A 12,680-nucleotide genomic window follows, 5' to 3' on the forward strand; every position below is an offset into this window, starting at 1 on the left:
TAGCATGAGCATCCAGACAAGAACCGACAGTGACAAACATGGAGGGTGACAGGAAAGACAACGAACCGACATGGAGCACAGGGGAAGACAAGACTATACTAAAATCGTGACAGTGCAGGTGTAGCTGTTTTTCAGGGTTCTCCAGCAAGATCACGTCGAAATGGAAATTGAAAATGACACTTTGAGTCATTGAAAGGTTTGGATATTTGCAAAGTTATTTTTTATATTGTAATATTTTCAAATTGAGGCAAATTAATAACGGTTTTATGTGAGTATTAAAAAGACTGTTGAAATACTCAGTGTTGGCTCTAGGCCTGGGCATCATGAACAGCCACTGATAGCTATCTGTGTGCAGCTTCTGACACTTGTTTGATGCTTGAATAAAATATACTTGTTTGAACTTTGTGTCTCTAGGCTAGCTGGTTTGTGTAAGTAGCCGTAAGTCCTATTATAATGATATTACTAGTTCGTTTTTAAGAGTTCACACATACCTTGAAAACCTCAGTTTTCAGAATGAGTATAGTTGTTGGTCAGACACACATCCCAGTACTTTGCAATCTGGATAACTTTCCTACCAGATGAACAAATCATTAACCAGACTGGTAGGCCTACCCGTTACATCAGCTAGTCTGGTGAGAGGTCTGGTGCTTTGTGCCGTGCAAACTGGCTTCACTGGGATGGATTCAAACTCCCTGCCTGAATTATTGTCTCAGTCTGCCATAGACTAGGCATCGGCTGCAAGAGATAACTAAGTACATTTACTTAAGTAGCCTTCTGTACTCAAGTACAAGTACATTTTGAGGTACTTGTACTTTACCTGAGTATTTTCACTTTATGCTACTTTATACTTTACTCCACTACATTTAGGAAGCCATCTTTAGGCTCTCCCCTTCCCTTACCTGACAGAGGCAGCCTAAATACCAAACAGCGACAGACAGGTGGTCAGCCTGCAGCCCACCTGTGCCCCCCTGTGAGCACCTGCGTCATGTTCTTCTTTATTTTTGTTGTTTATGAATTCATTACGGATCGACTGGGACATTACCGACATAATACTTGCATTTGCAATTTTAAGTGCAGTTCTGAGCATTGCGTTATTAAATGACAGATGAGCAAACATGAACTATATTTTTAAATGTCGCTGTGGAGTGTGTTCATCGGAAGGCAGCGGCATGTCTTACCTGACAGGAGCTCCACAGCGGGCTGATGACCGCCGAGCTGTCAATACTTTACCGTGTACATGTTAATATTTCATCTATGATCAGCACTCGCAGTTTACATTCAAATACACTACAGGTTGTACATCTCCGGTCAAAACTTTCAAAGTAAAATTCTCGTTGAACAACACTTTGCTATATCTGCTTAACACAAGGGGATTGAGTAAACAATTAACATGTAGGAAGTAATACACAGTAAATAACGTTTATTTTTCTAAAATTGCATCTTTCACTACTGTGTCTACTTCATTCAAGCCCTTTCCTGCTTTTATTTTGAAAGCGCATTCCGCTGAATTCCTCTCTCGCTCCGCCTGGTTCCTACTGACTTGACGCATGACGGTGAAGCTTCACGTGCTGGCCTGTGGTTGTGCCACGTTCACCCGTCAACCGTCTGCTGAACCAATCATATTCAAGACTCGAGAAGCACAGACCAATCACAGCTGCGGCCACAAATACAAGAAAACAGGTTACAGCTAAAGGCCCTGACACACCAAGCAGTCACCAGAGGACTCGCCGACGCCGGCTGTTGCGTCGCCGTGTTCTCCTGCGTCTTGGTCATGTGTCGCACGGAACACACCGCAAAGACTTCAGTGCGTGAGTGGCAATAACTCTCCTTACCAGCAGGCGGCGGTAGTGTGTATTCGTCATTCAAAAGAGGCAACAACCGGAAGACAGAGAAGAAGAACAGCCTGCGTGATATAAACAAACAAATAGCGTGTGCGTTCCATTTTCCCTCTCGTCCATCGAAAACATGTTTCGTGCGGCACTGGAGCTAGATTTGGGTTCTGCCCGCTCTGTTTTAATGTCATGTGGATTTTCCTGTCATGGTGACAGGTTATCACCATGTAGGCGTTGATAAAAGTTCATTCTAATGTTGTGTTGTGTGTATGAAGGTACGAAATAAAGTTTTGCATTGCCTATCGTGCCATTTGTGTTTATTCTTTTAATCACACAGCGATAAGAAACAATAACAATGTGCCTACATAACTGTCAGTTGCAGCCCTAGCATTAGTATTGGTTATAGTAAGTTACAGCTACAACATTATAATACTTCTAGGCAGATTGAGGAGGATAATGGGAGAATGAATAGAGGGGCAGCGAATCCATCTGAATAATAATAACTTTATTTGTATAGCACGTTTCATACAGGGGATTGCAGTTCAAAGTGCTTTACATCAGTAAGAAATAAGATATAAAATCAGTGTAAAACAAGCAGCAAGAGCAAAGCATAAAGTGGGATAAAATAATGCAGATATATTATATATATATATATATATATATATATATATATATATATATATATATATATATATATAGTAATCCCAACAGGCCACCTTGTTTATGGTTTGATTCAGTTTTAGTAGAATATAAAATACATGAATGAATGAATAAATGAGCACTTAAAGTGCAGAAATACTATAATTATATTGAGGTACTTCAGACTAATCCTGCAACTTTATAGTTCTGCTCCACGACAGTTTGAGAATGAAGAAACCATCACGTATGAAAGGCTACATGTGAATAGAGGGGCAGAAATTAAACTCATTTAGTATCATCATCCTGCGCTTCGCCGGAGGGCCTTCGAGTGCTGAGTGTGCTTGGCCTCTCTCCGAGCGGTGCCGGTGTGGTGCAGATGGTGGATTCTGCCAGGGGAGTGCAGGGCTCAGCATCAAAGTGGAAGGACTCCTCGGTAGTGCTGGTCCAGGTTTTACTGCTGGTGCCACCGGGGGTTGAATCTGCAGCCACCGGACGTTCCTTAATTTTTTTAAAATAAATTCACAGTTAGTTGGATTTAATACCATGGCTTCTTAAAACTGTTTACTAAGCATTCATAACAAAACAATACCCTGAAATGTGTGTGCCATTAGTTTGGGGTGTGGTCAAGTGTGAGAGGTACATTGTAGACACATTGTGATGGCTCTATTCAGATGCTAAAGACATACTTCTAGAAGATTCAGAACACTACAAAATATAATCAAGACATATTTTATCATGTATTATTATAGGTTAAGATAAAAGTGTTATTGATCCTATGGTGAATTTCATAAGCTACCCAGCAGTATATCATGTAATTTAAATTAGCTCCTCCTTTACCAGCTGCGACATTAAGGTGATGAGCACATCAATAATATATATATTATTCTGTTATTGTTATATTTACCACTGTAACCTCCAAATGAATGAAAATAATGTTTTTGTAAATGAAAGAAGCAAGAAACACTTATTTGTACTCAACAAATAAAATAGTTACCGTGATGGTGAGGTTCGAAGTACTCTCCTTCCTTTTTGTGTAGGGCTCTAAAAACTGCAGCCTGGTCAGGATCCACTGCTGTCTGCCAGTCCTTTGTGCTCCACAACTACCTGAAGGGGCAAGTTTCCTGTACCGGGTGTACTGGGTTCGCAGAGAATCCCACTTCTTCCTCAGCTGTTTCTCTGAAGCACACAAATAAATGATGTAAGCATTGTGGCTAGTTAGCATGTCCAATTCATATCTATATGCAGTGCCAAACTGCACATCTAGCAACAGCTAGCAACAAAATAACAACAAAACACAAGGTTGAAATAACAAATTACATTTCACGTTAACGTCACTGTACGCTGGCAAACAATAAAAAGCCAACAGTATCTGCTAAAGAGCTCAATTGATGAAAAAGATAATCTTACCCGAGAAACCAAGTTGCGTTTCAATCTCTCGTCAGAGTCCGGTTTTCACTACTCGGTTCGAGTACCTTTTCTCTGTGATGTCGTACAGAGCTGGCCTCTCCTGGATCAAGGTGATGAGCAGGTCTTCGTTTCCGTCATTCCAGATCACCATGATGAGATGAAAAGGAATAGCAGTCTGCAGGGGTGGACTGGCCATCTGGCATACCGGGTATCGTCCCGGTGGGCCGTTGACCCAATGTGGGCCGGTCCACAATGTTTTTTTTCTTTTCTTTTTTTCCCCTCTAAATTCCCTCCAATTGGGCCGGCCAATTGGCTACAGGGGGCTAGCAGTGTGTTGCCAGCATCGACACATATTATTGGTCTATTGTTTGTCATTGTCAATCAATCATGGGCTGACAGGCTCAGAGAGCCCTGACAGTGCTGTCAATCACAACACAAACCAGGGTGGGGCGGGACCTCATGGCATGGGTGGGAGTCGCGGGACGGGCTGCTGCTGAGCTGAAAATGGATAAGCAGAAGAAACGCCCGGGGGGCGCTGAAAAACTGCGACTTAAAAAGCTGAAGTCTCTGGAGGTGGAGGCTGCTAAATATTCTAAATTGACGGACCTATTTGGTGCCGTGGTCACCGCCCCAGCAGGTGCTGCTGCGCCGGGAGACGAGCGAGTGGAGGCATACATGGTAAGTAACGTTAGCCTGGGGCTGGCTAGGCTACATTTTTGAGACTTGTCCAAAAAAAAGTAGAAAATGTTTTTACATTGAATGTGATGTGACCTAATTAACTGCATAGTCCTACTTGTGACAACATATTAGCCCAGAGTTGAAGGGCTGTGAATGTTGGTAGTTGTGGTTGATTTTGTTTAAATATGCCGAATTGTGATATGGGTTTTTATTGTTCAGATGATTTAGCTAGGCTAGCTAAGAGCTGCTAACGTCAGCGGTTTCTTGTAGCAATAGCAACAGTAAACGTTCACATGGACCAACGAGCTGTAAGTAGAGATGAAGCTGCAGAATCAAGCTGTATTGTAAATACAGATGAGATACTTTGAATTTTAGCACAAAATATAAGTAAACCTATAGGAAATAATTAGATTAATTTGCAATATTTGCCATTAAATGTATTGTAATCTTTCAATTCATTTATTGTTTACTGAGGTGATAACTATTTCATAATTTGTGTGTAACTTTAATTTCTGTGTAAATGTGTTACTTTTACTGTAGTTTTCAAATGGCTGTGTATAGTGCTGTCTTGAGCATTTTCAGGTTTTGTCACAAAGATCTTACTTTTTTGCATTGGAAAACACTAAGTGTCATAATGAAAACATGGCAAAGCCACTAGTGTTGTTACGCTCGCGAATGTTTCGTTCAATATGAACTAATCTTTTATCTTGTACATTATTCTGTGGTTTTGAGTTATTTCCCCATCCAATGATAAATGCTTTCCCTATGTCCAGCCCAGACAGGTTCAGGGCAAGTCCAGCTGGTCAGTTCAGGGAGAGAGCCAGACCAATTCAGGCAGCCCAAAGACTGCACCACCTGAGAGGGAAAAGGCTGTAGAGAGTGAGGAGTATGTCAGCCCAAAGACAGGATTACCTGAGAGGGAAAAGGCTGTAGAGAGTGAGGAGTATGTCAGCCCAAAGACAGGATCACCTGAGAGGGAAAAGGCTGGAGAGAGTGAGGAGTGTGTCAGCCCAAAGACAGGATCACCTGAGAGGGAAACAGCTGTTGAGAGCTATGAGTGTGCCAGTCAAATAACAGATTTTTTTTCACAACCTGATTAGAGAAATCTCCAGTCATTTTTAAATTACCATCCTCAGCAAAAAAGTAGCAATCCAGTGGTGCAGAAAGTGTTCTGTAGCAGAGACGGCACCAGTAGAAGGTGCCTGACGTACTGTCCAGAGCGTCACATGCTGTATTGTTTCATCTGCATGGCATTCGGTAAGAGAACTGATAGCAGTCTGTTCATCAGTGGAATGTCAGATTGGAGGCATATACACCAACGCACAGAGGAGCATGAGAGAAGCAGTGGACACAGAAACTTTGCTGAAGCTTACCTCTTGAAATCCACCAGTGCTGATATCAGCAGTGTGTTTGGTGGCAGTCAGATGTCGGCGCACAGAGAGCAGGTCAGAAAGAGACGGCAGGTTTTGGAGCGCATCATAGATATCATCAAGGTTCTGGGGAAGAGGGGGCTTGCATACAGGAGGTCAGAAAATGAGGCAGCATATACTCTGGAAGACCACACATGTGATCATGATAATTTCTTGGAACTCAAACTTCTACTGGGGAAGTATGATTTCTGTTTAAAAGAGCACCTGGACAGCTGCGTTGAGAACAGCAAAAAGTTGCATTTGTCTGGTGGCACGAGAGGCAGAGGTTCTCTTGTAACTTTACTCTCCAAAACCACAGTCAACTCAGTGATAGATGCAATTCACCATCTGATTAAAAAAAACATCTCCAGTGATATCAAGAAAGCAGGAATGTTTTCAGTGCAGCTGGAAACAACACAGGACATCACCTCTCAGGATCAATGCTCTATAATTATGAGGTATGTTACTGATGTTGTTCATGAGAGGCTTGTTGCAGTGCTGAAGTGCAGTTCATTCACTGGACAGGCCTTTGTCAACATGCTGTCAGAAGTTCTGGACAAAATGGGCCTCAGCAAGACCATGTGCATTGGAAATGCGACTGATGGGGCATCAAACATGCAAGGCCAATACAAAGGATTCTCCTCACTATTGTCTGCACAATCTCCAAACCAGGTGCATGTATGGTGCTACGCACATGTACTAAATCTGGTGCTTGCAAACACAACCCAGATTGTTATTGAGAGTGGGTCCCTGTTTACGCTCCTCAATGGCATTGCGGTATTCATCAAAGAGTCATATAAAAGGATGAATGTGTGGGAAGAGTCAGGCCGAAACAAGAGACGTAGACGCCTTGCTCCTATTGGCGAGACACGCTGGTGGGCCAAGCATGAGGCCCTGAAGAAGGTGTTTGGCTTCTTTGGAAAACCAAAAGATGGTCTGTACGTTGATGTGCTGTTGACATTATCAGCTATACAGAAACAGGCAACAGTGAAACCATGTATCCGTGTCATGGCCAGAGGATATGCAGTCATTGCTCAAGTATGAGACGATCTTGACGGCTCAAATCTTCCTCCGCATATTTGAACATACCTCTCCATTGTCTAAATACCTTCAGACGGCAGGATTGGACATCCTCTCTGCTCACAGAATGGTGGCATCGACACAGGATACGCTGAAAAGCTTGGGAAGAGATTTTGAATCTGTAAAAAAAGCAGCAGACACATTTGTCAACTGGACAAACACAGAAATCCAAGAGAGAGATGACACGGACATTGAAGTGGAGGCCACACTGCCACAAACGAGGAGGAGGATGAAGAAAGTCCTGCCTGGAGAGATGGCTCAGGATGAGACCCTGGATGATGCAGAAAAATCCTATGAGGTGAATGTGAATAACCGGATCATGGACACAGCAATTGAGGCCATTCATAGGCGCTTTTTAACACACGGCAATCTATATGCTGACTTGGCATGTCTGGATCCCAGAAACTTCCCTCAGCTCTGCACCAGTGCTCTTCCCCAGTCTGCCCTCCAAGACTTAAGCAAGTGCTTGCAAGGATTTGACAGCAGGGCAACCAAGGAAAATATGCAGGCCGAGTTGAAAAGCTTTGCACTCCAGTGGAACAGGCTGAAGGCATCCCCATTGGCAGAGTACAAAGCAAGAACAGTAGAAGATGGATCAGGTGGTGAGGAGGACAACACAGAAGAGGTTGAGATAACTCCCATAAGCTGTTGCTCCTGCAAAGAATGCCCTCTGTGCTGCTACCAGATACTTCGCCGTTTCAACATGCTAACAGATGCATACCCTGTCCTAGGCCTTGCTTATAAATACCTGCTTACATTATCCCTCACACAGGTGGCTTGTGAGCGCACATTTTCAATTTTGAAGTTTATTAAAAACAGACTCAGAAGCACCCTCTCATCTGATAAATTGGAGGCATTTATGTTGATGGCCACAGAGAAAGACATCCTCATGTCCTTGGACTCTTGACTCTGTGATAGACAGACTTGCAGAGAAGAGTGAGCTGCTTAAAAAGCTGCTCCACTGATAAGGCGAGAAATATTTAATATTATTGTTATTATCACACATCACACATTATGGATGTAGTAATTCATTATTTGTCATTTTAATGATGCTTTTCAGAAGTTGTATTGTGCTTATGTGTTGATCCTTAATGGTGTGATCATGTACACTAAATTAGTGTACATGAGTCGTTCTCCCTCTGTTCTATATGTGGACTTGTTCTCTCATTTGGGACCATTGTTAGAATTTGGTAAGTTTATCATGTATTTTTTTAATGTTGTATAAATTCATACTTCATAATTTTAAAAAAGTTTTGAAAGAAACGCACATCCCAAAAGTTTTCAACTCTAGGTGCAGGACAGAGGAAAACATTTTATTTATTTTTCAGACTTAATAATGTATCCAATTCCCTCTCAGGTTGATCACTTGACATGTGAGAGCTTGAGGAGTTGTTCCCCCTCCGTCCATGTTCGAGGACTTGCTCTCTCTCTGCCTCCACTCTCTACCTTCACTGCACCAAAGTTTGGCTGTTGAGTCTCCTCTAGTATGGTGAGTTTATCATTTTTTATGTTTTATGAAATCATACTTAATTTGTGATGATTAGAGACTTAATAATGTATCCGATTCCCTCTCAGGTTGACCACTTGACATGTGAGAGCTTGAGGAGTTGTTCCCCCTCCGTCCATTTTCAAGGATTTGCTCCCTTACTGCCTCCACTTCACCACTTTTTGAGAAGTCTATGATTTTTTGAGTATGTCATGTGTCTTATAATGTTATATGAATTCATACTTGATTTGTGATGATGAGAGACTTAATAATGTTTCCATGTCTCTTTTAGGTGGACCACCTATGACATATGACAGCCTAAGAAGTTGTTTTCCCTCTGTCCCCTTTTGAGGACCTGCTTTGTCTCCTCCATCATTCACTGGGCCACTTTTAGGTTCCGGAGCTTATTTCATGTGGTGAGAGGAATGCAATATGTGTATGTTTAAAGGTTATGTTTAAAGGTTTATGTGAAGAAATATACTATATGTGTGATAAAATGACAATTGGTAATTCATAAATGTCTCTTTATATTCTCTGCTACCATTATCTCCTGTCAAACAGGTTTTCCTGACCTGCTAGAAGTTCTTCTTGATGCTTGAGTCATAGATCATATCTGAGAGCTTCGTCTTGACTTTGTGAGTTTATTATGCAACTTGTTTTGTCTCAGATTGAAACAAAAGGTTTGATTATGATTATTTCCTAATTAACAGTTATGCAGGTAGGCCTTAGGGCTCTTTTGAGACTCAAGTCATCCTTCATGACGGATACATTTGTTCACTAAGTGTCACTACGTCACAAAAAGGCTACATGGCTACATATACAGGACTGTCTTAGAAAATTAGAATATTGTGATAAAGTTCTTTATTTTCTGTAATGCAATTAAAAAAAAAAAAAAAATGTCATACATTCTGGATTCATTACAAATCAACTGAAATATTGCAAGCCTTTTATTATTTTAATATTGCTGATTATGGCATACAGCTTAAGAAAACTAAAATATCCTATCTCTAAATATTAGAATATCATGAAAAAGTATACTAGTAGGGTGTTCAACGAATCACTTGAATCGTCTAATTAACTCGAAACACCTGCAAGGGTTTCCTGAGCCTTGAAAAACACTCAGCTTGGTTCAGTAAACTAAATCACAAGTATGGGGAAGACTGCTGATCTGACTGCTGTCCAGAGGACCGTCATTGACACCCTCCATCAGGAGGGTAAGACACAAAAAGAAATTTCTCAAAGAGCAAGCTGTTCACAGAGTGCAGTTTCAAAGCACATCCACAAAAACTCTGTTGGAAGGGGGAAATGTGGCAGGAAACGCTGCACAACCAAGAGAGATGACCGCAGCCTTAACAGCATTGTGAAGAAGAGTCGCTTCCAGAATTTGGGGGAGCTTCAAAGACAGTGGACTGAAGCTGGAGTCCAGGTATCAAAAGTCACTGTTCACAGACGTGTCCGGGAAATGGGCTACAATAGCCGTATTCCCATGGTCAAGCAACTTCTGAACTCAAGACAACGGAAGAGGCGTCTGACTTGGGCTAAGGAAAAGAAGCACTGGACAGTTGCACAGTGGTCCAAAGTCCTCTTTTCAGACGAAAGCAAGTTTTGTATTTCATTTGGAAGTCAAGGCGCCAGAGTCTGGAGAAAGGCTGGAGAGGAGCAAAATCCAAGTTGCTTGAAATCCAGTGTGAAGTTCCCACAGTCAGCGATGGTTTGGGGAGCCATGTCAGCTGCTGGTGTTGGTCCACTGTGTTTCATCAAGCCCAGAGTAAATGCAGCTGTGTACCAAGAGATTTTAGAGCACTACATGCTTCCGTCTGCTGAAAAGCTCTATGGAGATGAGGAATTCATTTTCCAGCATGATCTGGCACCTGCCCACAGTGCCAAAACCACCAGTAACTGGTGTACTGACCATGGCATTACTGTCCTCGATTGGCCTGCAAATTCCCCTGACCTGAACCCCATAGAGAATATGTGGGGTATTGTGAAGAAGAAGCTGAAAGACACCAGACCCAACAATGCTAATGAGCTAAAGGCCGCTATTGAAGCATCCTGGGCATCCATAACACCTCAGCAATGCCACAGGCTGATTGCCTCCATGCCACGCCGCATTGATGCAGTAATCCGTGCAAAAGGATTCCCAACCAAGTACTGAGTGCATTAATGGACATTTTCAAATGTTTGATTGTGTTTTGCTGTTATAAATCTTTTTTTTTTACTTGGTCTGAGGAACTATTCTAATTTTTTGAGATAGGATTTTTGAGTTTTCTTAAGCTGTATGCCATAATCAGCAATATTAAAATAATAAAAGGCTTGCAATATTTCAGTTGATTTGTAATGAATCCAGAATGTATGACATTTTTGTTTTTTTAATTGCATTACAGAAAATAAAGAACTTTATCACAATATTCTAATTTTCTGAGACAGTCCTGTATTTGTCAGTACACAGATACTGAGTACAAGTTCTGTTTGCTGTTTCTTGCAGGTCACGAATTTGGTGAGGAGTGGAGCTGGTTGGCTGCGGACGAGGAAGTATAGAGCAATACATACTTGTGCACATACACGTATATGAGAATGCATATCTATTCAGACCTGTAACCCATGTCTTAGACTTTTCACACAGCTATGTATATATATATATATATATTTCTTTTTTTTCAATTCTCTATTTATGGTTTCATAATGAGTGAGTGAGTTTCAGCTCTAATGCTGTAATATGTTTCTATTTAGATTATTTGTCAGGATATTTTTTTGTTATTATTGTCCGAGTCTGGTTTTAACTAATACTGGGCTTACACCAAAAGATTTTCACAATCACAGACTAAAAACTGAAAGGGTAGCATAAGGGTTCTTCCCGTTAGTCTCATCCCACCCCTAGTCATGACATAACTTCTGTTGTGATTTGACACTATAATGAATAAAGATTGATTGATATAGCTGTCAATTTTAGTCCTTGAGTTCATAGTTAAGTGCTTTATTTGTTAACTGCTATCAAGGAATATGACTCTCCTTTGTAGTATGCATGAGAGAAGATGCCGCAAGTTTAGTGGACTTCTATGTAGTGTCCGCTGATAATGTAGTCGGCTGGTCTGGACAGAAAATGCCAGGGCTGAATTTTTGTCCCAGTCCACCCCTGGCAGTCTGTGTGTACCTTCTTAAATCGTTTGTTTACTTCCCTCACTTCCGTTTCGCTTCTCATGCACTGATTCGCTAGCTGAACAGCCAATCAGAGTGATTGCTTGGTCCTACTGCCTGACCCGGTCAGGCAGTCCAAATAAGGCGTGTCACGGCCGACGGTGCGGGACACACCAAATTGAGTTTGAGCGACAGGACACGCTTCGTCTTCCGACTAACGAAAACGGCCAAAATCGGCCTGGTGTGTCATGGCCTTAAAGGAAGTGGTGGGAAGTAACTAAGTAAATTACTCAAGTACTGTACTTTAGTACAATACTTGAGTATTTCCATGTTATGCTACTTAATACTTCTACTCTACTATATTTAAAAAGGGAAATAATGTAATTGAATATATTTAAAAGCTGAAGCTACTTTTAACAAAATGCATCTCTAAAAATAAGAGTAACCAGAACTTTGTTTATCTACAACAGTAAAATGCTACATAAATAATGCAACCATTTTGTCTAGAAATGTCACATATATAAATATAATTATATATTGTAGAGCCGATGAATGGGAGTCGGAGGCGGTGTGTTCAGTATGGAACTCCACACTTTATTATACATTGAATTATAAGAGATGAGTACACTTGCTGCTACTGCATGTTATGCTAGCCAGAATGACCACAAACCCTGGTATGCTCCCTAATGGGTCCGGGTTGCAACACACATCAAACACGCGGTGAATTATGTCCTATCACGTGTCATCACACAAGCCCCCCCAGAATTCACTCGTACACAAAGTCTGTGCGGCGGGGAGGAATGACAAGCCGACCACCCCGACTCCGCGGTAATCCCCGCACGGGCGCCAACCGCCGTTCGGCTTGGGAACGACGTGTAGAGGAGAGGCCCGAGGACTGTCAGAACGGCGGACGATACCCGGGCGTTCCATGGTTGAAAACTCCGCCCTCGCTACTGCAAGCTTAGAAGGGTTCAACCGCCGGGCCCTGGCGTAGACTGGGGGACCCTCGGTGGT

The 12,680-nt window shown here is 41.9% G+C and overlaps 2 protein-coding genes and 1 long non-coding RNA gene across 16 annotated transcripts in view; 1 reads left to right on the forward strand and 2 right to left on the reverse strand.

Moving 5' to 3' along the window:
• Nucleotides 1-1,314, reverse strand: part of cnpy1 (canopy FGF signaling regulator 1) — a 37,725-nt gene extending 36,411 nt beyond the window's left edge. For 6 of the 11 annotated variants that reach the window (XR_013802225.1, XM_079647236.1, XM_079647235.1 and 3 more), the window contains exon 1: nt 1,179-1,314. The gene's annotated coding sequence lies outside the window, so the exon portion shown is untranslated. The remainder of the gene's footprint in view (nt 1-1,178) is intronic. The other 5 variants (XM_079647241.1, XM_079647242.1, XM_079647243.1 and 2 more) reach the window with 3 other exon arrangements.
• Nucleotides 1,315-2,545: 1,231 nt separating this feature from the next.
• LOC307018277 lies at nt 2,546-4,060 on the reverse strand. The gene is made up of 3 exons (XR_013802395.1): nt 3,879-4,060; nt 3,466-3,647; nt 2,546-2,969 (listed from the first exon to the last, which is right to left on the reverse strand). It is a non-coding gene; the product is annotated as an uncharacterized lncRNA (long non-coding RNA).
• A 112-nt stretch (nt 4,061-4,172) lies between these two features.
• Nucleotides 4,173-11,488, forward strand: LOC307018276 (zinc finger MYM-type protein 1-like). 4 transcript variants are annotated; one of them, XM_079648433.1, is made up of 6 exons: nt 4,173-8,235; nt 8,403-8,534; nt 8,621-8,736; nt 8,824-8,947; nt 9,093-9,166; nt 11,017-11,488. In XM_079648433.1, exon 1 carries the CDS (start codon nt 5,783-5,785, stop codon nt 7,007-7,009), a length of 1,227 nt encoding a protein of 408 aa, XP_079504559.1. In that variant the 5' UTR covers nt 4,173-5,782; the 3' UTR covers nt 7,010-8,235; nt 8,403-8,534; nt 8,621-8,736; nt 8,824-8,947; nt 9,093-9,166; nt 11,017-11,488. The 4 variants fall into 4 exon arrangements, 3 of the variants coding, with proteins under 3 accessions (XP_079504559.1, XP_079504558.1, XP_079504560.1); XM_079648432.1 differs by having other exon boundaries at nt 4,173-4,556; nt 5,330-8,534; XR_013802394.1 differs by having other exon boundaries at nt 4,191-4,556.
• The last annotated feature ends 1,192 nt before the right edge of the window (nt 11,489-12,680 follow it).

This window comes from Notothenia rossii, assembly GCF_949606895.1.
Source record: "Notothenia rossii genome assembly, chromosome: 9".
Taxonomy (NCBI): Eukaryota; Metazoa; Chordata; class Actinopteri; order Perciformes; family Nototheniidae; genus Notothenia; species Notothenia rossii.